Below are 23,683 nucleotides of genomic sequence, written 5' to 3' on the forward strand. Positions count from 1 at the left end.
GAGGCGCAAAAAAAAAAAAAAAAAAAAAAAAAAGAAAGCAAAGTTTTCCAGAAAAAAAAGTTAAAAAAAAAAAAAAAAAACACACAACTATTTTACAGATATTTTCCTATTGCAATAAAACTCTTTTTCGTTCTTTCTTCTTCTTTTTTCTTTTTTAACCAGAGCAATGCTCAGTTCTGGCTTATGGTAGTGTGGGGGACTGGGGACTGAACCTGAGAGCTCAAAGCCTCAGGCATAAGTGTCTGCACAGCCATTATGCTATCTTCCCCATCCCAAAACCATTTATAACAGAACTGCAACTCACTATGCACAACTTGGCTTTTAATAAAAGTAATAATGCAGAAGATTACTTCAATATATGTAATCTACAGATTCTACAATCTTTGAGCGTTCCTTTGGGAAAATTCCAACTCTTAGGAAATACAGTCAAGCAGATCAGTCTACAGTCAAGCAGATCAGGTTAGAGGACACCATTATCAAATTACCTCCCATTTAAAAATAATGAATTTAGCTATAAAACCAGAATGATTTTATATATATGGATAATTATACAAAAGAAAGCATATATTATAAACTTGTCATATTCCTTGTCAATAATATGAATAAGAACTTCTATCTAAAAACCTTACTGGTTTAAGTGCTATTATCTTAGTTCTGAAACAATTATCAGAAGCAGAGAGATATATATATATTGTGGACATGGGCTTTAAAGTTAGACAGACCCAGTTCTAAAAGTTACTATCTGTGTGTACATGGGCAAGTTATTTAATTCTATACACCTTACTTGCCTTATTTATAAAAGAAAATGGTAATACCAATTCTTGCATAATTCTTAAGAAGATCCTATAAACTGAAGACATTTGCAAAGATTAGCATAACTCTAAAGACATGGAAGATCTTTAATAAATGATTGTGGTTACTGGTACTATTAGGAAATAGTATGTAGATGATTAAGAGAATGTGCTTTCTTTAGAAGTTTGGGTTCCAGTATTGGCCTCAAGAACCTGTCAGTCTGAGTAACATACTTAAGTTGCTGTCAAGTATAGGATGTAGATCAAAAGGTTTTCAGCACATTGTTAGGTACACAGTAAGCAAGAATCAAATAAATGGTCGCTATACTAATTTGTTTTGAAAAATGTTTTCAATCCTAAAGTTATGGTATTTCTACTTACTACTGTTTTTTGCTCTTGGTAGAGTTTCATAACTCTAAGATGACTTCTTTTCATATAGACAAAGGGAGATAGGGAAAGATGCCACAGAACTCAAGTTTCCCAGAGTGTGGTGGGGGCTAGACTCAAACCTGGTATTTACTGCTCCTTAAAGAATCCAAGTTATATAAGATCAGGACAATAACATCTATCATTAGCATCATTCTAAATGTGCATGTTCCACATGATGTCAAAACATTGTGGCTATTCAATCAACATCCACCTTTACATTCTGGCTTTATTATCTTGCTTCAATTTTCATGAGAAATAAAGTTTAATGAAGTTGTGGTGGAATCCAAATTCTAAGATGGTGTGTGTGTGTGTGTGTGTGTGTGTGTGTGTGTGTGTGTGTATGATGTATAACTAATTTAGTTTCTTCTGTTTCAGTCCTTTCTGTCAAGTAAACTAAAAGTGACAGAAGAAAATGACAGTGTGGTATGTTTCATTGCAGAGAATGAGGCTGGTTTGGGTTGTACCCATAAATGCTGTTTTACCAAGATAACAAAATAGTTCAAAGGGCACATTCAATCTAGTTAATAGGGAAAAGGTTTGAATGAGCAATCGAATGAAACCACTAAAAAAGGAACCAGGTCCTTCTAGAACTATAAGCAACTTAGTAAAACTGAATGCCTGATACTACATTCAATCTGAAGCTTAAGAAGAAAATGGGATTTAATCTTATTTTGTATAACACTTTTCTCTAAAATGTGAAAAGGAATTAAAATTTTCAGAACATAATTTTCAAAATACAATTAACATTAAAGATTGATACCATTTCAAAGAGAAAAACAGCAACATAAGCTCACTGAGAAAAAGAAAATCTAGGATCCAGTCCTCACTATCAATCCAGTACTTAACCATGACACCAGTGGCTTCTAAATATTTTCTCCCCTGAACATTTAAGTCACTTCCTACAGGTTTAAGAATTGATGCCACAAGACTTCTCTGGCCCTATTCCTTTCTTCCAGATATAAAAATTATTTTTAGCACAAAGTTGAAATCAATAGCACCAACAAACACAGTTATCTAGTTGACTTGAGAAGTCATGCCAGCAGTTTTATGAGGATTTTAGTAGCTAGCTGGTAGGAGAGCAAATTGGTACAACCTTCTTGAAGGACAATTTGACAATATATATCAAGTTCCTGAAAATGTTTATATTCTCCATTCCAAAATACCATTTCTCAGCAATTACTCTAAGGGAATAAATAATCTGAGATTTGTATATAAGCATGCTCACTGAATTTTCATTTAAAATAGAAGAGAGAGAGAGAAAGAGAAATACCTAACAATAAAGAATGCATATTGTTAGGTATGAGAATATAACATAACCATCAAGGAAATATAGTTACAATATAGTAAGAAAGCAAAGTTACAAAACTGTGTGACCTATGACATCCTATCCTGAAAGGATTCAAATGAGAAAAAGTAGAAATAGATATTCCAAAATTATCAACTCTTGAGGGTGAGATAGTGGGAGATTTGAGAATTTCATTCTTCTCACTTATTTTTCCCAATTCCCTACAGATGAACAATGTATCACTTGTTTTTATGATGAAAAGTATTGTAATTTATGCATACAGTTGTTTTATTATAAAAAATGTACTAAGTTAAAGAAGTACCATCATGTATTTTCAAACTACCTTCCATCCATCAGTGCATCTAAACACATAGCTACAATGTGTGAGACTCTAGTAAGCACTACAAGGGATAGCAAGAGGCATGCAGTAAGACTCTGGACTTGAAGGTGCTTGCTAGGCAAAATGTACAAAGATGCTGCAAGGAAAAAAAGTGCTATGTGCCACAAAAGAGGATTCTAAAAGTGCTTTGTGAATTCAGAAGGGAGGAAGAGACATTCAACACAGATACCCTTTTCTCAGAGCCAGTCAGGAATTCCTCCTTGGTGGTTTCCAGGAACTCCGTAATAGGTCTCAGCTGTGTTACACACTGGATCAGGTCTTCTTTGTGTTCAAGTAACAGAACAGACAAGGTCTTTCCCTCCTCTGTGCTCCCTGTGGGAGAGAGAGAGTTAGAGACACACAAGAGAAGGTAGTCAATTTGAAGAAAATGACAGTGTGGTTTGTCAAGATAGATCTAACAGAATTGTAAAGTGATTTCCGGCCTATTCTGAGCACCCAAATGCAGAATCTCTTTCTAGAGAGGAAAATACTTTATTATTCTGTTTAAACTTTATGAAAGGAAAAATGTTTCATTTATTGGTAGAAACACAAAGCTGCATAGCCAGCCAGAGGTTAACTTCTAGATGGCAAGGCCACTGCTTTGTACCTAACTCAAACGAGAAAAACTTCAGCCTTTAAGTGCTGTCAGTGATCCAGTTCATCCTGGGCACTCAAAACATTGGTTTGGATGTATGGCTTTTTGAAAGGCAGGAGACAACTGATGGCTTATTAACTTAGGCAATAGAAATGGTACCTCAAATGAAGTATGTTTATATTTAACAAGCAGCATCTGGAATTGCATGTGGAATTTATGTGAAAAAAAAATCACCCAACAGTAACTAGGTCAATATAGAAATGACTGAAGTAGGGGTTAGGCAGTGGCATACCCAGTTGAGTGCATGGGTTATCATGTGCAAGGACCTGGGTTCAAGTCTCTGGTCCTGACTTGAAGGGGAAAGCTTCACAAATGGTGAAGAAGTTCTACAGATTATCTTTCTCTCCCTCTCCATCTCCCCAACCCCCTTTCAATTTCACTCTGCCTTTTCATGTATAAAGGGGAATGGATAAAAAAAAAAAAAAAGAAGAAGAAAGGAAGGAAGGAAGGAAGGAAGGAAGGAAAGAAGGAAGGAAAGAAGAAAAATGGTGAGTTCATAGTGTAAGCACTAAGTTCCAGTGATATCCCTGGTGGCAATAAAATAAATAAATCACTGAATCACATTTTATAGCATCTCCTCAGAATAAATCTCAGTCACTCAGATGATACGTTTTCCTACCTTTTGGTTGTACTGCTTCGGCATCTTCTGGCTTTCTGTCTAGCAATGCACTCTTTACTGAAAGATTTGAGCCTTGGAATAGCTTCAAGAGAGAAATGACAGTCTGAGCATCAAGGCTCTCATCTCTTACTTTATCCAGGATTCTCTGGAAAGTTGAATGTCCTTCTTCACCCTCAAGACAACCCATTATGGTCTGTGGAACAAAAGTATCCAAGAAGAAAGATTATCAGCCACAAGAATCCCGGACTTCTCGGGTCTGGCAAGTGAGGCTCTCAATAATTTGATTAAATTATAATGCACTTGGCATTATAATTTAACTGTATCACAATTTCTCTCTGACGTTAATTAACACTGAAGCATTCTAACAAGAACACACCTTTCTGGCCTCTCCTTTTTAGCTTCTTCACTAGTTCTTTCAAGTTCATCACCAGAGGCATTCCCAAAGACTGGCCCAATTCTTTTATTTTTTCTCCCCTTTGGAAAACTTCCATAGATATTATTTTACCCACTACCTCTGTGCAGATAACTTTGAAACCTAACTTGCTAATCTTGAATCTCCTCACATTTAAATACCCTCCTCTAGTTTAAATTAACAACTACAACAATAAAAAAACAACAAGAGCAACAAAAGGGAAAATAAATATTAAAAACAAAAAAGAGGATAAAAGATCACTGGCAGAAAACTGGAAGCTTCATGAAAATCAGTCAGAAATCATAAAACTCAATAAATACAGTTAAAAATAAAGAAAATTCTAGGAACTAAAACTTAACTTCATGCATAGCCTTATATATAGTCTTTATTTTAGCGTTTGGAAAAACTACAATGACCTTTTGATATTTTTATTAACAATATCATAAAAGAATACATGAGCTACTATATGAGATTCTTTATTGCAAAAAGTTAAGGTTTTCTACATACAGCATGAAAGCATCTCAGAAATTCCCACTCCTACAAAAGCTCAGCTTGATAGTTAACTATAATTTCTGGTAGTATTTATATGTCAAATATCTATTTTATTTAAAGAGATTTTTTAATATAATTTTTATTTAGAGATATTTTTATGCCCTCCCCTCAAATAAACAGAAATTATAATTGAATTAGTCTTGATGTTTCCTGATTTTGCTTTAATTTGTTTTCTGATCACTAACTAGCTGTATAATGCTATGTTGATTTAAAAAATTCTTAAGTTTTCAGATTTCCAGAAGTTAAACTTGGATAGAACACTGTCTAATGAGCCAACATTTTACTGAACCAAGTTCCAGAAACTAATATAACACAGCTAGCCTCTATGTTTAAAATAACAAACATGAAATAAAGATATCAGTTACATGTATAATCCTTTCGTTCACATTTATTCAACCTTTCAGGCTTTTGTAATGCTTTTTTCTTTGGGGGTGGGGGAGGTATCATGCCTTTGTCATTCCTTAGAATGTTTTTTCTGTTATAGTAGGAAGCTTGAATAAGCAATTTTTTTTTTATTTCTTTATTGGGGAATTAATGTTTTACATTCGACAGTAAATACAATAGTTTGTACATGCCTAGCATTTCCCAGTTTTCCACATAATACAACCCCCACTAGGTCCTCTGTCATCCTTTTTGGACCTGCATTCTTCTCCCCACACACCCCAGAGTCTTTTACTTTGGTGCAATACGCCAATTCTAGTTCAGGTTCTGAGTAGGCAATCTATAAAATGTTTCCCAATATTGTCTCCAGGTATTCATGCCTCTGGACTAAATCTCACTAATGACTTGCTTCTAAGAAAGAGAATATGGCAAAAGTAATGGGATATCACTTCTGAGATTAAGTTACTATGATTTTTAACTTGAGGTAATCCCATCTCTCCCTGTCTGTTTTTGTTCTGAGGGATGCTAGCTGCCATACTATGAAGAGCCCTGCAAACTGCCCACACAGCAAGGAACTGATGTCTCTGGCCAATAGAGCTTGGAAGTGGATCTTCAGAGGCCTGCCAACAGTATGTGAGAGAGTTTATGAAAAGACATTCTCCAGCTGAGCCTTGAGATGCCTACTCCTCTGTGAGGGAGCCTAAACCAGAGACTAACCTATACCTGTATTCCTGATCCCAAGTAAATGCATCCTTTAGTTATTAAAATTTCAAGTAAATTGTTATAAAGCAATAGATAACACTAGACCTACCCAATATTCCCAATTAGTAAACATGTTTCTTCATTTTTATTTTCCCTCTTCTTCTTTCCTTTTTTTTTTTTTTAATGTGTTTTAAATGACATATAGCTATCTCATTCTATCCTAGGTCAGTTTCTGTTTAACTGAGATTCTCTGAATAACCCAAATCTGCCTCGCTCAGTATCCAATTTGTTTGGCATTATTGTTTGAGCCAGTGGGAAAGAGAAGCTTTCATCAATGGTGGCATCTGATGTGCTTCTCATTATCCTCTGCTGTTTCCCCCTCTGCAGAACTGTTCAGCAGTGAAATTAAAACATTTGTTAACTTCACTGCTCAGCAGTGATGCTAGGGTGACCATCTGGGGAGAAAGGAAGGGATGGGCTGATGAAAGGGCCAGGAGGGAACAGTCAGCTGCCTGGCCAGCCCTGCTCTTTGCTCTTTCTTCCAGAACCTACTGGGGACCTGCACCAGAGCCAGTATTGTAACTGTTACTCTGTTACTCTGTCCCTAAGCTGCCTGGGGCTCCACAATGGAGTGAGATTTTTTCTGAATTAGCATGTCTGCATAAGCAGAGGGTGTTACATATTTCGACAGGCTGGAATCCGACTGCTACATAATAGAACTCTAAGAGATGAACCAAAACAGGGCTTTGTTCTTTAACCATATAGTTGAAACTGTTCTGCTTTTCAGAGTTAAGATTGGTCAGTAAGTTCATATTTATTCAGGGTCAACAGGTAATCAAAGTACTTTTATTGATGAGTGAAATATGCCCAGTACATTTGAAGATGGATCAGTTTCTTTTTTTTTTAAATTTTTATTTATAAAAAGGAAACACTGACAAAAACCATAGGATAAGAGGGGTTCAACTCCACACAACTCCCACTACCAGAACTCCGTATCCCATCACCTCCCCTGAGAGCTTCCCTATTCTTTTTTTTTCTTCTAATTTTTATTTATAAAAAGGAAACACTGAGAAAACCATAGGATAAGAGGGGTGCAACTCCACACAATTCCCACCACCAGAACTCTGTATCTCATCCCCTCCCTTGATAGCTTTCCTATTCTTTAACTCTCTGGGAGTATGGACCCAAGGTCATTGTGGGATGCAGAAGGTGGATGGTCTGGCTTCTATAATTACTTCCCCACTGAACATGGGCGAAATTTCCTGTCATAAAACCATTAGTCCTTCTATCTGTGGCTGCATAGTTTAGACAAAAATTAGCAGAGAAGATATTTGGAAAAGCAAAACCCATCTTCAACTCTTAAAGGATTATAAAATGAATGGTATTAAAACTAACTTCTTAAGGTTTTCTAAACTGTTAGTGAACTCAGTTCACAAAATGCAGGCTTCACATCTGACAAATCTTCAAAGTAATGACACATTTGAAAACATTAGAGTCACATAGAAAAGACCTATTTGCCTTTGAAACAAACTTGAAGGAGGAAAAATAAAAGAATGCTCAGCTTTAGGAGCATTTCTAGAATTGTAAGTAAAAAGTAGATCAAGCTGTGGTAAACAGTTAATTGTATTTATATATTCTCTTTAAGTTTGGGAGCTACTGTCAGGTGCAGTAACAGTTGGTATGAATTGGGAGAAGCATGCAGGAAAGTGAGCCCCACCCCAAAGGTTCCAGGACTGGGAGAAATCTGAGTTTAAGAAGGCAATAGATAGTTACTGCTATAACCAAATTATTTGGCAATTGGTTTAACTTTAAAAATCACATTGTTAGGATTTGCTGTATCATAGAAGATCTCACCATAACTTATGTCCTTTAATGTTATTTACATATAGCTGTATCTTATTTTTTTATAGCTGTATCTTATAAAGTGACACCACCAGTTGCTTCTGATCTCCCTAGTCTAAGCTTATAGGTGATTTAATAATTGAAAGAACAAGTCACTATTAGAGATGTGTTAACAACTGTTTGATCATTGTGCTATGTTAACACATAATGAAAATGACTGTTATTGTCTTGTTCCACTATAGTTATAGAATACTGTAGTCTGAAGTTGATTCTGTGTGAAATTGAAAATTGCTTGTGCTCAATAAGTGGACTGCAATGTCTTAGCTGTGAGTGCTATACCAACTCCTAGACAGCAGAGATTCTTCACTTTCTCTGGCATAGTCAAACTGAGAAGGAATGGGAGATAAAGGGGCAGGAAGAAAGACCTACCCCACTGCTTTACTATTACTTGCAGCTGAAAAAAAAAAAAAAGTTGATTCATGAAGCTCATATGAGCAGAAACATAAATGAATAATACAGAATAGCAGACCTTCACAATCCTTGGTGGTCCACATGTTTGAAATCTGTACTCTACAATGCAGACATCAAGCTGCAGATGCTACTATGATTCCACCCTGACTTTTCTGGGCAGACGACTTCACCAACGTGTCCTGGAAACTCACCTCTCCAGAGCCCGATCCCATGAGGGTAAGATAGAAACAGGCTGGGGGTATGGATCGATCTGCCAACGCCAAATCCAGTAGAGAAGCAATTACAGAAGCAAGAATGCCTACTATCTGCACCCCAAAAACAACTTTGACCCATACTCACAGTTGGGGAGAAGTGATAGGAGGAAGAGGATAAAAAGGTTCTGAACTCTAGCTCTATCAGGTCTCAGAGAGAGAGGATGAAAAGGGGAGAGTCCCCACACCTATGGACATCTAATATTTGATAAGGGGGCCCAAAGTATTAAATGGAAGAAGGAGGCTCTCTTCAATAAATGGCGCTTGGAAAACTGGGTTGTAACATACAGAAGAATAAAACTGAACCACTTTATCTCACCAGAAACAAAAATCAACTCCAAATGGATCAAGGACCTGGATGTTAGACTGGAAACTATCAAATACCTAGAGGAAAACATTGGTGGAACACTTTCCCACCTAAACCTCAAGGGCATTTTTGATAAAACAAACACAATTACAAGGAAGACTAAAGCAGAAACAAACCAATGGGACTTTATCAAATTGAAAAGCTTCTGCACAGCCAAAGAAACTATCACACAGACAAAGAGACCCCTCACAGAATGGGAGAAGATCTTCACATGCCATACATCAGACAAGAGACTAATCACCAAAATATACAAAGAGCTCAGCAAACTTAGCACCAAAATAGCAAATGACCCCATCCTAAAATGGGCAGAGGATATCAACAAGACATTTACTTCAGAGGAGATCCAAAAAGCTAACAAACATATGAAAAACTGCTCCAGGTCGCTGATTGTCAGAGAAATTCAAATTAAGACAACATCGAGATACCACCTCACTCCTGTGAGAATGGCATACATCAAAAAGGACAGCAGCAACAAATGTTGGAGAGGCTGTGGAGACAGAGGAACCCTTCTGCACTGCTGATGGGAATGTAAATTGGTCCAGCCTCTCTGGAGAGCAGTCTGGAGAACTCTCACAAGGCTAGACATGGACCTTCCATATGACCCAGTAATTCCTCTCCTGGGGATATACCCAAGGATTCCATAATGCCCAATCAAAAGATAGTGTACACCTATGTTCATAGCAGCATAATTCATAATAGCTAAAACCTGGAAGGAACCCAGGTGCCCAACAACAGATGAGTGGATGAGAAAGCTGTGGTATATATACACAATGGAACACTCTACAGCTATTAAGAACAATGAACCCACCTTCTCTGACCCATCTTGGACGGAGCTAGAAGGAATTATGTTAAGTGAATTAAGTCAGAAAGATAAAGATGAGTATGGGATGATCCCACTCATCAACAGAAGTTGAGAAAGAAGAACAGAAAAGGAAACTAAAACAGAATCTGATTAAATTGAGAGAAGGGCAACAAAGTAAAAAACCCTGTGGTGAGGGGGAGGGTGGACATTCAGCTTCCTGGGTGGTGGTGGGGTTGGGGTGGGGCAGTGGGATGGGACACAGTCTTTTGGTGGTGGGATTGGTGTTTATGTACACTCCTATTAAAGTGTAGTAATATAAACCACTATTCAATTAATATGAAAGAGGAAAAATTGATCATGTCTAGAACTTTTTAAAACACAGAGTCTTTTTAATACATATAGGCTGAGTCTTTTGATATGTGGACTCTCTCAAAAGCCTAGACCAGGGAGAACAGAAGCAACCGTTGGCACCACTATATACAAGATGCTGGGTATTATACAGCAAATCTTAACAAAGGGACTTTTCAAAGTTAACCTAATTACCAAATAATATGATAACAATAACTATCCATTGTCTTCTTGAACCCTAAGACAGCAGGAACCTCACATTTCCATTATAGAGCCTATATTTCCCCCGGTCTTGGAACTTTAGGGTGGGGCCCACTTTCCTGCATGCTTCTCTCAATTCATATCAAATAATACTGCATCTGCAGATTGTAACCTAATCAATGCAACGAGTGCCAACCCAGCATGCTTCACTTCAGACTGTGTCCAGAGACTTCAGGTGTGGAATGACAACCCTTCAGCTTCATCACTTGGGTGAGACCGTTCCTTTCATAGTATTCTCTAATTCTATTCCAGGTGTTCCACTCCCCAATAAAGTCCCTAAACCCCTGAGATAGAGCATATGTTCACACGTGTCCATAAACCAGGGAAAAAATATACCTGAAAGCAGAAGTACACAAGAGTCTGCAGTGAGTACCCCCCCCACAACACTTCATCTGCACTATTCCAGCCTTTAGTTCCATGATTGCTCTACAATTTGTTTGGCTTTGTATGTTAACTCTCTTTTCAGCCAACAGGTTCTGGATGCCAGCATGAAGCTGACCAGACTTCCCTGGACAGATAACCCCACCAATGTGTCCTGGAGCTCTGCTTCCCCAGAGCCCCACCCTACTAGGGAAAGAGAGAGGCAGACTGGGAATATGGATCGACCAGTCAACGCCCATGTTCAGCGGGGAAGCAATTACAGAAGCCAGACCTTCCACCTTCTCCAACCCACAATGACCCTGGGTCCATGCTCCCAGAGGGATAGAGAATGGGAAAGCTATCAGGGGAGGGGATGGGATATGGAGATCGGGTGGCGGGAATTGTGTGGAGTTGTACCCCTCCTGTCCTATAGTTTTGTTAATGTCTCCTTTCTTAAACAAAAAAAAAAAAAAAAGAAAAGAAAGAAAAGGAAAAAAGAATAATCAAAAAAGAAAAAGAAAAAAAAGAAAAGGGGAGAGTATTTGGATGCAGTAATAGGGTTATGTGTGGCTTGGAGGGGAAAAGAGGATTGAACCTAGAAGAAAAAGGGGGCAGTTACATAACTGAATGTAGACAGAGAATTGTAGAGATGACAGTTAACCCATGTCTGCAACTTTGAGAGAACTGAGGTAGTTTGCAGTGGAGGGACTTGGTACTCAGAAGTCTGGTGGTGGGAATGGTGTGGAATTATACCCCTGTTGACAAGTAATTTTGTAAATCAATACTGAATAGCTAATAAAAAAAAAATCCCTACTCTCACCTGCTCTGTTCCTGCTCTCTGGTTCCTATTTATTAAGCATTTTGTCCTACTTCATATCTTAATTGCATTTTAGACACTGTGTCACAGATGCTATGATTCCATCCTGACTTCCCTGGGCAGATAACCTCACAATTGTGTCCTGGAATCTCACCTCTCCAGAGCCCTACCCCCCTGAAAAATAGAAATAAGCTGAGGGAGGGGGGGGGGTATGGGTTCACTTTCCGATGCACATGTCCAGCAGAGAAGCAACTACAGAAGCCAGAACTCCCATCTTCTGCACCTCAAAAACAATTTTGGTCCATGCTCCTAGAGTGGGAGAAATGTTAGGGGAAGATGACTAGAGGGCACTGGAATCCTATTCCATCAGGACTCAAAAAGAAAAAAAGAGAAAAGGAAAGCCATTCCAAAGTAGTAACAGGTGTAGGTGTTGACTTAGGAAGAGAAGGCTGAACCATAGGGAAAAAATGGGCAAAAATATAAATAGATAGTTACAGAAATAATAGTTAACCCCTATCTGTGACCTTGGGAGAAGCACTGCAGTTTCCAATTTAGGGAATGGGGACACACAACTCTGATGGTAGGAATGATGTGGAAATTACCTGTTATCTTGTACTTTTATAAACCAATATTCAATTACTAAAAAAAAATTTTTTTTAAAAAGTAGATTTGGGGGTTGGGCGGTAGCGCAGAGGGTTAAGCACATGGGACGTGAAGTGCGAGGACTGGTGCAAGGATCCCGGTTTGAGACTCCCGGCTCTCTACCTGCAGGAGAGTCACTTTACAAGTGGTGAAGCAGGTCTGCAGGTGTCTTTCTCCTCCCCTCTCTGTCTTCACCTCCTCTATCGATTTCTCTCTGTCCTATCCAACAATAACGAAAGCAATGACAACAACAATAATAACAACAATGATAAACAACAAGGGCAACATAAGGGAAAAAATAGCCTCCAGGAGTAGTGGATTCATAGTGCAGACACTGAGCCCCAGCAAAAACCCTGGAGACAAAAAAAAAAAAAAAAAGTAGATCTAGGGCAGGAAGGAAGATAGCATAATGGTTATACAGAAAGGCCTGTGACAACAGAGGTTCCTGGATCAAACCCAAGTACCACCAGAAGCCAGAGTTTAGCAGAACTCTGATAAAACAGAGATAAAAAGAACAAACAAACAAACAAACAAAAAAACCCAAGCCTGAGCTCCTGATGTCTCAGGTTCAATCCCCAGCACCATAATAGGCCAGAGCTGAGTAGTGCTCTGGAAATAATTTTTAAGTGAAAAAAGTAAAAAAATCAATAGTAGAAAATAATTATCTTATTCTAGTCAAAGACTCACTTTGCAACATATATAAGTGGAAGGAGATAGGCAAGAATAAAGTGAGAAGATAACTAAAGTTATAGCATAAAAGCTAGATAAAGTAAGTATCTGCCTTTAAATAAAGATTTTACTTAGCTCAACCAGAAAGTCTCTTAGGTCAGTATCTAGTTTTTTCTAATGGGTAGGGGATATTACATTGCAATAAAGACAGACAGAAGACACTTTCCCATACCAGTGCCCAAGAGATTTCTCCTTAATCAGTTTTGGCTTTGGTTTCACACAATTCAAGAGGCTGGCCTCTTCTCATATTGCTGCAATCACTGCTTAGGGAATGGCTTTGCCACTTTTCATCATGTACCTCAAGAAATAAAATTATCAGGACACTGGTTTGTGGTAGCCTCTCTAAAATCAATCCAGGTCAGTTGCATACCCCATATCTGTATTTCAGAAAAGGAGTCCACTGGTTCATCTCAACCAGAAAATCATTCATAGGCATTTGTATAGCACTCCTAAGGGAGAAGTATTTTTAATGTTATGCTGTTTCAAGTTCTATTAAAATTAGGCAAGTAGCAATAATGACCAACAACAAAAAATATATCAAAGTTATTTTGGAGTTTAAAATGTATAAACAAAAAAGCAAGAATAGACAGGTGTAAGAAAATAATCCTAAAAGATTTACAATTGTAGCTGAAATGTAGACTGATGTTCCAGGCTGGGTGTTGGTGCACCTGGTTGAGTGCACACATTATAGTGCATAAGGACTCAGTTTAAGCCCCTGGTACCCACCTGCAGGGGGGGAAGCTTCATTAAGTGATGAAGTAGTGTTGCAGCTCACATATCTGTCTGCCTACCTATGTCTGTCTGTCTACCTATCTCCCCTTCCCTCTCAACATCTCTGTCTCTATCCAAAATAAAATATAGAATGATGTTCCAAATTAATGGTTCTTAAAGTGTTTGCAACAATGAGATTTTTTGGTGATTCCTGTAGTTGGGTGGCCCCTGTGTACACTTTCCAAAAAAGTAATATGGCAAGGTCTCTCCGCTGTCAAGACTCTTTAAAGATAGAAATGTAGTCTTATTTATGCTTGCTTGCCTCATGAATAGCTCAATGCCTGACACATACCAGTTACTCAGGAAATACTTGGAAAATCAAGAGGTAAACAAAGAATACCACTTAGAAAAATGGATATTCAGTGGCCCCTCAAAACTTTGGTAAAGGAACCCTCCTGCACGCTGAGGGAATGTCAATTGCTCTCCCTGTGGAGAGCAGTCTGGAGAACTCTCAGAAGGCTAGAAGTGGACCCTGCAGTTCCTCTTTTGGGGATATACCTAAGGAACCAAACATACAAAAAGATTTGTGTATACCTATGTTCATAGACGCACAATTTGTAATAGCCAAAAGTTGGAAGCAACCCAGGTTTCCAACAACAGATGAGTGGCTGAGTAAGCTGTGGTATATATATTCAATGGAATACTACTCAGCTATTAAAATGGTGACTTCATTTTCTTCATCCCATCTTGGGTAGAACTTGAAGGAATCATGTTAAGTGAGATAAGTCAGAAACAAAAGGGTGAATATGGGATGACTCACTCATAGAAGTTGAACAAGATCAGAAGGGAGATACTAAACAGAACTTAAGACTAGAGTTGCTGTATTACACTAAAGTAAAAGTCTCTGGGGTGGGTGGGGGAGGGTTCAGGTCCTGGATCATGATGGCATAGGAGGACCTAGTGGGGTTGAATTGTTATGTGGAAAACTGAGAAATGTTATGCACGTACAACTATTGTATTTTACTGTCAACTGTAAACCATTAATTCCCCCAATAAAGAAATTTAAAAAAGAAAAAAACTTTGGTAAGTGCCAGCATAGACACTGTGACATCTTCCATTGTAGTCTAATTTTGTAGATCATTAATTTTTCAATACTGCTTCTCAAAATATGATCTAAAATACAAAGCAGCAACCAGTTGGGGAAACACTTAAAGATGGAGATTCTTTAGCCTTATCACAGGTTAAGAATCAGAATTTATAGAAATGCAATCTAAAGGCTGTTCAGAGAGATAGACAGAAAGAGAACACAGCACTGACGAGTCTTTCAATATGGTGGGGCCAAGCTTGAACCTGGGTCCATTACATGGTAAAGCAGCACACTACCCAAGTGAACTAATTCACTGGCCTGGGAGGTATACAGTTTACTAAACACACCAGATGATCCTGAATCAATTTTCAGGAAGCTTCTTCCAAGTGGGTAATGATAGCTATTTGAAAAAATGGATGGCAAATTAAACTTGAAGTAAATGCAAACCATGTGAAGTGTCAAAACAAATAACCACAGAACTAAGGTGTTAAGTGAAAAAGAGATTTCAAGGTTATTTCTATAAGTACTGTGTTAATGTATAAACAAACAACAGTAGCTACTTCTATGTGCATGGAATTTATTGTGTCTTCTATAACTTATCTTAATTAATTTCATGATGATCCTATAATATGAGGAATAAAATTCCCATTTTACAAAATGTAAAATCATGGCTTACAAGATTAAGTTGCCCAAGGTCACCATGCTAATAAGTGGTAGAGCAAGATAAATAGTGTTATTATAACAACGGAATACTGCTTAGCAATAAGAGAATAAACATTCAACAACATGTATGGACCTTAAAATAACTATGCTTCACAAAAGAAGTAAGCACAAATGAATATAGACTCCATTTACATAATATTCTAGAAAATGCAAGTTAATCCACAGAGGTAGAAAACAGAGCAGTACTTGCTAGGGGTGAGGGGAGTGGGAAGGAACAGGAGAGAGGGATGGCAATGGGACATGAAGAAACTTCTAGGGGTGGTGGACTATGTTCAACTACCTTGACTGTGGTGATGATCTCAACACCTAGCAAATTATGTACTTTAAATATGCACATCATATTATACCTGCACGATTATTGTATATTAGTCATACTAGAATAAAGCCGAGTAAAAGAAAGAGAAGAAAAAAAAAAAGAAGTGCAGGATAAGTACACAGCAGCACCTCCCTAACAGGGTTTTATTTAGTGTAGTCTTATATTCTTAAAGTATCTACTCCCCTTTTCTTTCTGCAGCTGAATTTATTATAAAATATAACAAGATCAATTTTTAATATAGCCACCAAGTAATTTCTAGAGCTGTTACTATGACCTCCAAAACCAAGAAAGAAATAACATAAGCCTATAATGATCACCAGCAGTGAATCAGTGTTCTTTCAAACCACTATTAATGTTACTGTCATCAAAGATTAAGACAAGAATTGAGGAAGATAAAATAAATGCTGAATGAATTCATGCACTGCAAAAATTTCTTGAGCACCAGTTATGTGCCAGATACTTTTAAGTACCAACATTTAAAAAAAAATTGACTAAGATACAGTTTAAGTACAGTAGTGACAATAAGTACTGCTGACCCAGGGAATGATGTGCCTCTGTAACCAAAGTCAAGTGGAAAGGAAGTCCCAAAAGAAAATGAAGAGGTGTAATTGGAGTCTGTCAAGGTGACAAATTAGTAACAAAAATGATGGAGTGTACAGTTATAAGAACATCCATACTCCCAGAGAGATAGAGAATGGGAAGGCTATCAGGGGAGGGGGTGGGATGTGGAGATCGGGTTATGGGAATTGTGCGGAATTGTACCCTTTTTATTCTATGGTTTTGTTAATGTCTCCTTTCTTAAATAAAAAAAAAAAAAGAACATCCAAGTGCAAAAACATAAAGCCACAATGTCCTTCAGTATAATCAGTAAAAAGTATAGCAGGTCCTCAAGTAATATCATTTTGCTGTAAAGTTGATAACAAAAACAAAATGAGTGCCTAGCCAGGGCCACTGTCCGTGTATAGTCTGTATATCCACCCCATGTCTACATGGATTTTGTTTAGCCTTTAGGTTTCCTCCCTCCTCCCTGAGATGTTCAATTGGTGTATCTACGTTGTCCTAGTCTGAGTTAAGTGTGGCTGTGTGCCTATGATGGAATGGTTGTCAGGGGGGCTTCTGCCTTGCACCCCGAGTAGGTGGGGAGGCTTTGGCTACCCACAATCCTGAACAGGAATAATCATGCTGGGAAATAAATACAAATTTATTATTTAATATTAGAAGTGCTTAGGGTCTTTATTTAGAAGCTTAGTGGTGTTTTTGAGACAAGAATACATTGCAGGAACTCAAGTCTTGTTTTTTTCTTTTCCTTACTTTTTAATCAATAAACCTATAATAAAAACTCATTTCATTATATGAATTTTTATTTCTCAGCTTCCAAGGGTCTGTCAATGACAATGTTGAGTGAAGACTTACTGTACCATGAATTTACTAACTGAAATTTCCCTAAGAGAGCAGAATCATCAGGGTTAATCCAGTTTTGTAAATAGCGTGTCCCTCCTAAGAAAACAATTTATAGATAACTGTGATTCACCATAGTTATATTTGACTTTGAATTTTTTTCAAGTTATTTGCTGTAAGTAAAGGGAATATCTGAATGTTAGAAGGCATTTATTGCTTAAACTAATGGTAACTAAAGACACAGAACTGCTGATAGCAAACAAGAGAAACCACCTTACACTATACCACAAATCAGCACAGCAAGACTACAGGGCCAGTGCACTTTCACTATGCTAGTAGGCTGTCAGAACAGGAGGCATGGTTGAGAGGAAGGTGAAACAAGGGGAGTTCTAAAGAGGATATAGAATCAACTCTGCAGTGCCAAGTGAGAAATCAGGAAAGGAAGAAGCCGATGGGTGGGTGTGCAAGAGAATAAATATAAAAAATTAAAGTCTGAAAAAAAAATGAGACTCTAGGGTTACTTGCATTTTTCTTTTTTTTTTTTTTTTTTGATGTTTTTAAAAAAATATCTATTACCTGAAAACACCTAGAATTGCCAAGACCATCTTGAGGAAAAGAAACAGAAATGGAGGCATCACACTCCCAGACCTTAAACTATATTATAAAGCCATCATCATCAAAACAGCATGGTACTGGAACAAAAATAGGCACACAGACCAGTGGAACAGAACTGAAAGCCCAGAAATAAATCCCAACACCTATGGGCATCTAATCTTTGATAAGGGGGCCCAAAGGATTAAATGGAAAAAGGAGGCTCTCTTCAATAAATGGTGCTGGGAAAACTGGGTTGAAACTTGCAGAAGAATGAAATTGAACCACTTTATCTCACCAGAAACAAAAATCAACTCCAAATGGATCAAAGACCTAGATGTCAGACCAGAAACAATCAAATACTTAGAGGAAAACATTAGTAAAATACTTTCCCACATACACCTCAAGGACATCTTTGATGAATCAAACCCAATTGCAAGGAAGACTAAAGCAGAAACAAACCAATGGGACTACATCAAATTGAAAAGCTTCTGCACATCCAAAGAAACTATTAAACAAACAGAGAGACCCCTCACAGAATGGGAGAAGATCTTCACATGCCAGACATCAGACAAGAAACTAATCACCAAAATATATAAAGAGCTCAGCAAACTTAGCACCAAAAAAGCAAATGACCCCATCCAAAAATGGGCAGAGGAAATGAACAAAACATTCACCTCAGAGGAGATCCAAAAGGCTAACAAACATATGAAAAACTGCTCTAGGTCACTGACTGTCAGAGAAATGCAAATTAAGACAACACTAAGATACCACCTCACTCCTGTAAGAATGGCATACATCAAAAAGGACAGCAGCAACAAATGCTGGAGAGGATGTGGGGACAGAGGAACCCTTTTACATTGCTGGTGGGAATGTAAATTGGTCCAGCCTCTGTGGAGAGCAGTCTGGAAAACTCTCAGAAGGCTAGACATGGACCTTCCATATGATCCAGTAATTCCTCTCCTGGGGTTATACCCCAAGGACTCCATAACACCCAACCAAAAAGAGGTGTGTACTCCTATGTTCATAGCAGCACAATTCATAATAGCTAAAACCTGGAAGCAACCCAGATGCCCAACAACAGATGAGTGGCTGAGAAAGCTGTGGTATATATACACAATGGAATACTAAGCAGCTAACAAGAACAATGAACCCACCTTCTCTGACCCATCTTGGACAGAGCTAGAAGGAATTATGTTAAGTGAACTAAGTCAGAAAGATAAAGATGAGTATGGGATGATCCCACTCATCAACAGAAGTTGAGTAAGAAGATCTGAAAGGGAAACTAAAAGCAGGACCTGACTAAATTGTAAGTAGGGCACCAAAGTATAAAACCCTGTGGTGAGGGGTAGACATGCAGCTTCCTGGGACAGTGGAGGGTGGGAGTGGGTGGGAGGGATGGGTCACAGTCTTTTGGTGGTGGGAATGGTGTTTATGTACACTCCTAGCAAAATGTAGACATATAAATCAGTAGTTAATTAATATGAGAGGGGGAAAATCAGTTGTACGTCTCAAAGTTTCTCAAAACACAAACTGAATCTTTTTAATATATAGGCTGTGTATTTGATATGCGGACTCTCTCAAAAGCCTAGACCAAGTAGATTAGAAGCATCCAATAGCACAGCTATATACAAGATACTGGATACTGTACAGCAAACCATAATAAAAGTTAACCCAATTACCAAATAATGTGATGATAACATTAACTATCGATTGTCTTTTTGAACCCTAAGACAGCAGGAACCTCACATCTCCACTATAGAGCCCCTACTTCCCCCAGTCCTGGAACCCTTGGATAGGGCCCACTTTCCCGTATGCGTCTCCCAATCCATACCAAATAATATTGCATCCACCGATCACAACCTAACCAATGCAACGATTGCCACCTCAACATGCTTCACCTCAGACTGTGTCCAGAGACTTCACGTGTGGAATGACAACCCTTCAGCTTCATTACTCGGGTGAGACCTTTCCTTTCATAGTACACTCTAATTTCATCTCAGGTGGTTCACCTTCTAACAAAGTCCCATAACCTAGATATACACCAGTTTCTGTGAGCGAGAGCTTATGTTCACACGTATCCATAAACTACTGCAAAATATATACCTGAAAGCAGAAGTACACTAGAGTTTGCAGTGAGTACCTCCCTAACACTTCCTCTCCACTATTCCAAGCTTGGGGTCCATGATTGCTCAACAAATTGTTTGGCTTCGTATGTTAACTCTCTTTTCAATCACCAGGTTCCAGATGCCATCAGGATGCTGGCCAGGCTTCCCTGGATTGAAGACCCCACCAATGTGTCCTGGAGCTCAGCTTCCCCAGAGACATACCTTACTAGGGAAAGAGAGAGGCAGACTGGGAGTATGGACCGACCAGTCAACGCCCATGTTCAGCGGGGAAGCAATTACAGAAGCCAGACCTTCTACCTTCTGCAACCCTCAATGATCCTGGGTCCATGCTCCCAGAGGGCTAGAGAATGGGAAAGCTATCATGGGAGGGGGTGGGTTAAGGAGATTGGGTGGTGGGAATTGTGTGGAGTTGTACCCCTCCTACCTTATGGTTTTGTTCGTTAATCCTTTCTTAAATAAAAAATTAAAAAAAAAAATCTATTTATTCCCTTTTGTTGCCCTTGTTGTTTTATTATAGTTATTACTGTTGTTGTTGTTGTTGGATAGGACAGAGAGAAATGGAGAGAGGAGGGGAAGATAGAGAGGGGGAGAGAAAGACACTTGCAGACCTGCTTAACCACTTGTGAAGTGACTCCCCTGCAGGTGGGGAGCCAGGGCTCGATCTGGGATCCTTACGTGGGTCCTTGCGCTTTGGCCACATGCACTTAACCTGCTAGGCTACCACCTGACTCCATTCTTCTTCTTCTTCTTCTTCTTTTTTTTTTTTTTAACATGATTTGGTACTTTTAAAAAAAGATTTCTTGCTTCATGGGAGTGGGGGTGGTGGCACAGTGGCTAGAGTACTGCATTTATAAGCATGAGGTCCTGAGTTTGATTCCCCAGCATCACATGTTTCACTAATGACCTGGCTCCCTCCTATCTTCTCTCTTGTTAATTAAAAACAAAAAAACCCATTCATTCATTTTTATAATTTTCTTTACATTACTTTATATTTTATATATTAAATAGAGACTGAAAGAAATTAAGAGAAGAGGGAAAGGAAAAGAGAAAGAAAGACACCTGTTGGCCTACTTCACCATCCATGAAGCTTGCCCTTTCCAGGTATGGATTGGGGGCTTGAACCTGGGTCCTTGTACATGGTAACGTGTACTTAACCAGCTGTGCCACTGCCAGGCTCCTCAAAAAAAAATCTATTTTATCAGAGAAGAGTCCCCAAAGTACCCATCTGACATATGTAGTGCCTAGAATAAAACCGGAGCATCACACATGCAAGCCCTGTACTCTAATTGCTGATCTATCTCCCTGACCACTATTTTATTTTAAGAGTTCACATTTTCTTTCTTTTTTAACAAAATATCTTATTTTATTTTAATAACAGAGGGTAAGGGAATGATAAGAGAACAGAGCACTGTTCAGCTCTGGCTTATAGTAGTGCCAAGGATTGAATCTCAAACTTCAGAGCCCCAGGCATGAAAATCTTTTATATAACTATTATGCTATCTGCCCAGCCAGACCACTATTTTACCTGTTCATATTTCTGCCCCATGTAAATATTAAGTTAGCACAGAAACAAAGCTCACAGTACCCACCTCCTTCTGTGCATCTTTAATTTCAGAGCATCCTTCCAGTCTCTTTAAAACATCCTTGGTGATCAAGAGTGCATTTGAGAAGACATCTTCATTTTCTATAAGAAACTTCAGCTCATAGTGTTTCTTCTCACACTCTGAATGTAAAACAAAACATTAGTAATCCATCATTTGAGATGAATTTTTAAAAGTTCAAGATTTTTAAGAAGCCTTAGGTCACAGTCACATTAAGCTGATACAATCCATATCAGCTCTAAGTAGTAGACAGAATGTGCCATCCACATCCCAGTTAAAAATAGTGGCTAAAAGTAAAACATGGTATACTATAGTTTCAACATTGCTTTTCTGTCTTGAATTAATCTTTAAAAATTCTAGCACTCAAAACCAAAAATACTTCTAAAAGAGTGTCCAAGTAGGAGTCTTATGTATATAATATTAATTTTGTTCTGTTTATCAGTAAAGTTAAAAAAAATCAAAGAGTCACTAGCCTAGTAATTTATAATAGAAGGACAGATAACAAAACTATTAAATGAGTATTACCTGGCTCTGTGCTTGCCTCCTTGGCCTCATTAAAAGTGTGTACAGCAGGAGAGGGGGAACAAACTTCAACTGTCTCCACGGAGATGTCAGCATTCCCCTGCATCTCCTGGGTAGTGGAGGGACCCACACTCATCTCTTGTAAAACAATATGGCTTGCTTCCTCAGTGTCAGCTTTTATGGGGCCCTCTGAAGAAGCAGTAACTTCTAAGGAAGAGTGAAGTTCTCCAGCACCTTCCAAGGAAAAGACTTCTACCCCAGACTTCTCCAATTCCTTTCTGGATGGTTCTGAGGATGCCACAGAGACATCTTTTACCACCTGACCCTGAACAGAACAGTTTACAAGGCTAGTGAGTAGATTTTTACAGCTGACAGCCACGTCAAACATCTGTAGGCTGTCAGCCAGAGAGATGATTTTGGAGAAGTTGTGCTTGCCCACAGGTAGTTTGCCAGTGTACATCATTTCTAGCAGGAGGGCAAACTCCTCGGGGCTCACCACAGATGCATCAATAGATATGGTGTCAGTGTTGTCCAGCAGGGTTTTAAACAGGAGGCTGGCAGCAGCCAGGACAAGTTTGTGGGCCCTGAAGTAGATGGTACCAATGGAGATGGTGCAGTCACAGAACTGCTGTTCCTTGCATAGAGTGTAGAGCTGCTGCAGCAGCTGCCGGCTATAGCTGGGGAGCTCCATGGCACCAGCTCTGCCTCAAGGATTTCTCTTCTTCCAGAGCACTAGAGCCTAGGGAAAAGCAAATATATCATGTTAGAAGTTCATAAGTGAGGCCAGGTGGTGGTGCACTTGGTCAAGCATACATATGACCATGTGTAAGGATCTGGGTTGGAGGTCCTCTCCCCCGCTTGTAGAGAGGATGCTTCAAAAGCAGTAAAGCAGGTCTGTAGATGTCTATCTTTCTCTCTCCCTCTTTATCTCCCCTTCCCTCTCAACTTCTCTATGTTATGTCAAATCGAAAAAATATATATAGAAAGAAAAAAAATGGCCACCAGGAGCTGTGGATTCATAATGCCAACACTGAGCCTCAGAGATATTCCTGGTGTGTGTGGGGGGACAATTCATAAGCATACCAAGAAACATGTTTTTCTTCTTTTTTTTTTAAATACCATTATAAATCAAGATACTTCTTAGTATTTTAATCAACTAAAATATTTTCAAGTTTTAGTTAAAAATAATCAAATTCTTTAATACTAAAGCAAAAAAGAAGTTCACTCTTTCATTTAACAAAACGGTTATCCAACATGGAAGCACACTGTGCCAGGTATACTATATCAATAAGGAGGATGATAATTGCAAAGATTATGCATTTAAGGGGCCAGGCAGTGGCGCACCTGATACAGTGCATGTGTAAGGATCCAAGTTTAAGCCTCCAGTCCTCACCTGCAGAGAGAAAAACTTCACAAGTAGTGAAAGCAGTGCTGTAGGTCTCTCTCTTTCTCTCTACTTTCCCCTTCCCTCTTGATTTCTCACTATCCAATGAATAAATTACTAAGAGAT

The 23,683-nt window shown here is 38.5% G+C and overlaps 1 protein-coding gene across 2 annotated transcripts in view; it reads right to left on the reverse strand.

The window, feature by feature from the left end:
• Positions 1–22,908, reverse strand: part of ZBTB40 (zinc finger and BTB domain containing 40) — a 46,295-nt gene extending 23,387 nt beyond the window's left edge. For both annotated transcript variants that reach the window (XM_060184721.1, XM_060184720.1), the window contains exons 1-4: positions 22,177–22,908; positions 21,640–21,773; positions 4,159–4,351; positions 3,075–3,217 (exon numbers count right to left, since the gene is read on the reverse strand). In XM_060184721.1, the coding sequence (XP_060040704.1) occupies positions 3,075–3,217; positions 4,159–4,351; positions 21,640–21,773; positions 22,177–22,864 (1,158 nt within the window). In that variant the 5' untranslated portion in view covers positions 22,865–22,908. The remainder of the gene's footprint in view (positions 1–3,074; positions 3,218–4,158; positions 4,352–21,639; positions 21,774–22,176) is intronic.
• Between the last annotated feature and the right edge of the window lie 775 nt (positions 22,909–23,683).

This window comes from Erinaceus europaeus, unplaced genomic scaffold (assembly GCF_950295315.1).
Source record: "Erinaceus europaeus unplaced genomic scaffold, mEriEur2.1 scaffold_832, whole genome shotgun sequence".
NCBI lineage: Eukaryota > Metazoa > Chordata > Mammalia > Eulipotyphla > Erinaceidae > Erinaceus > Erinaceus europaeus.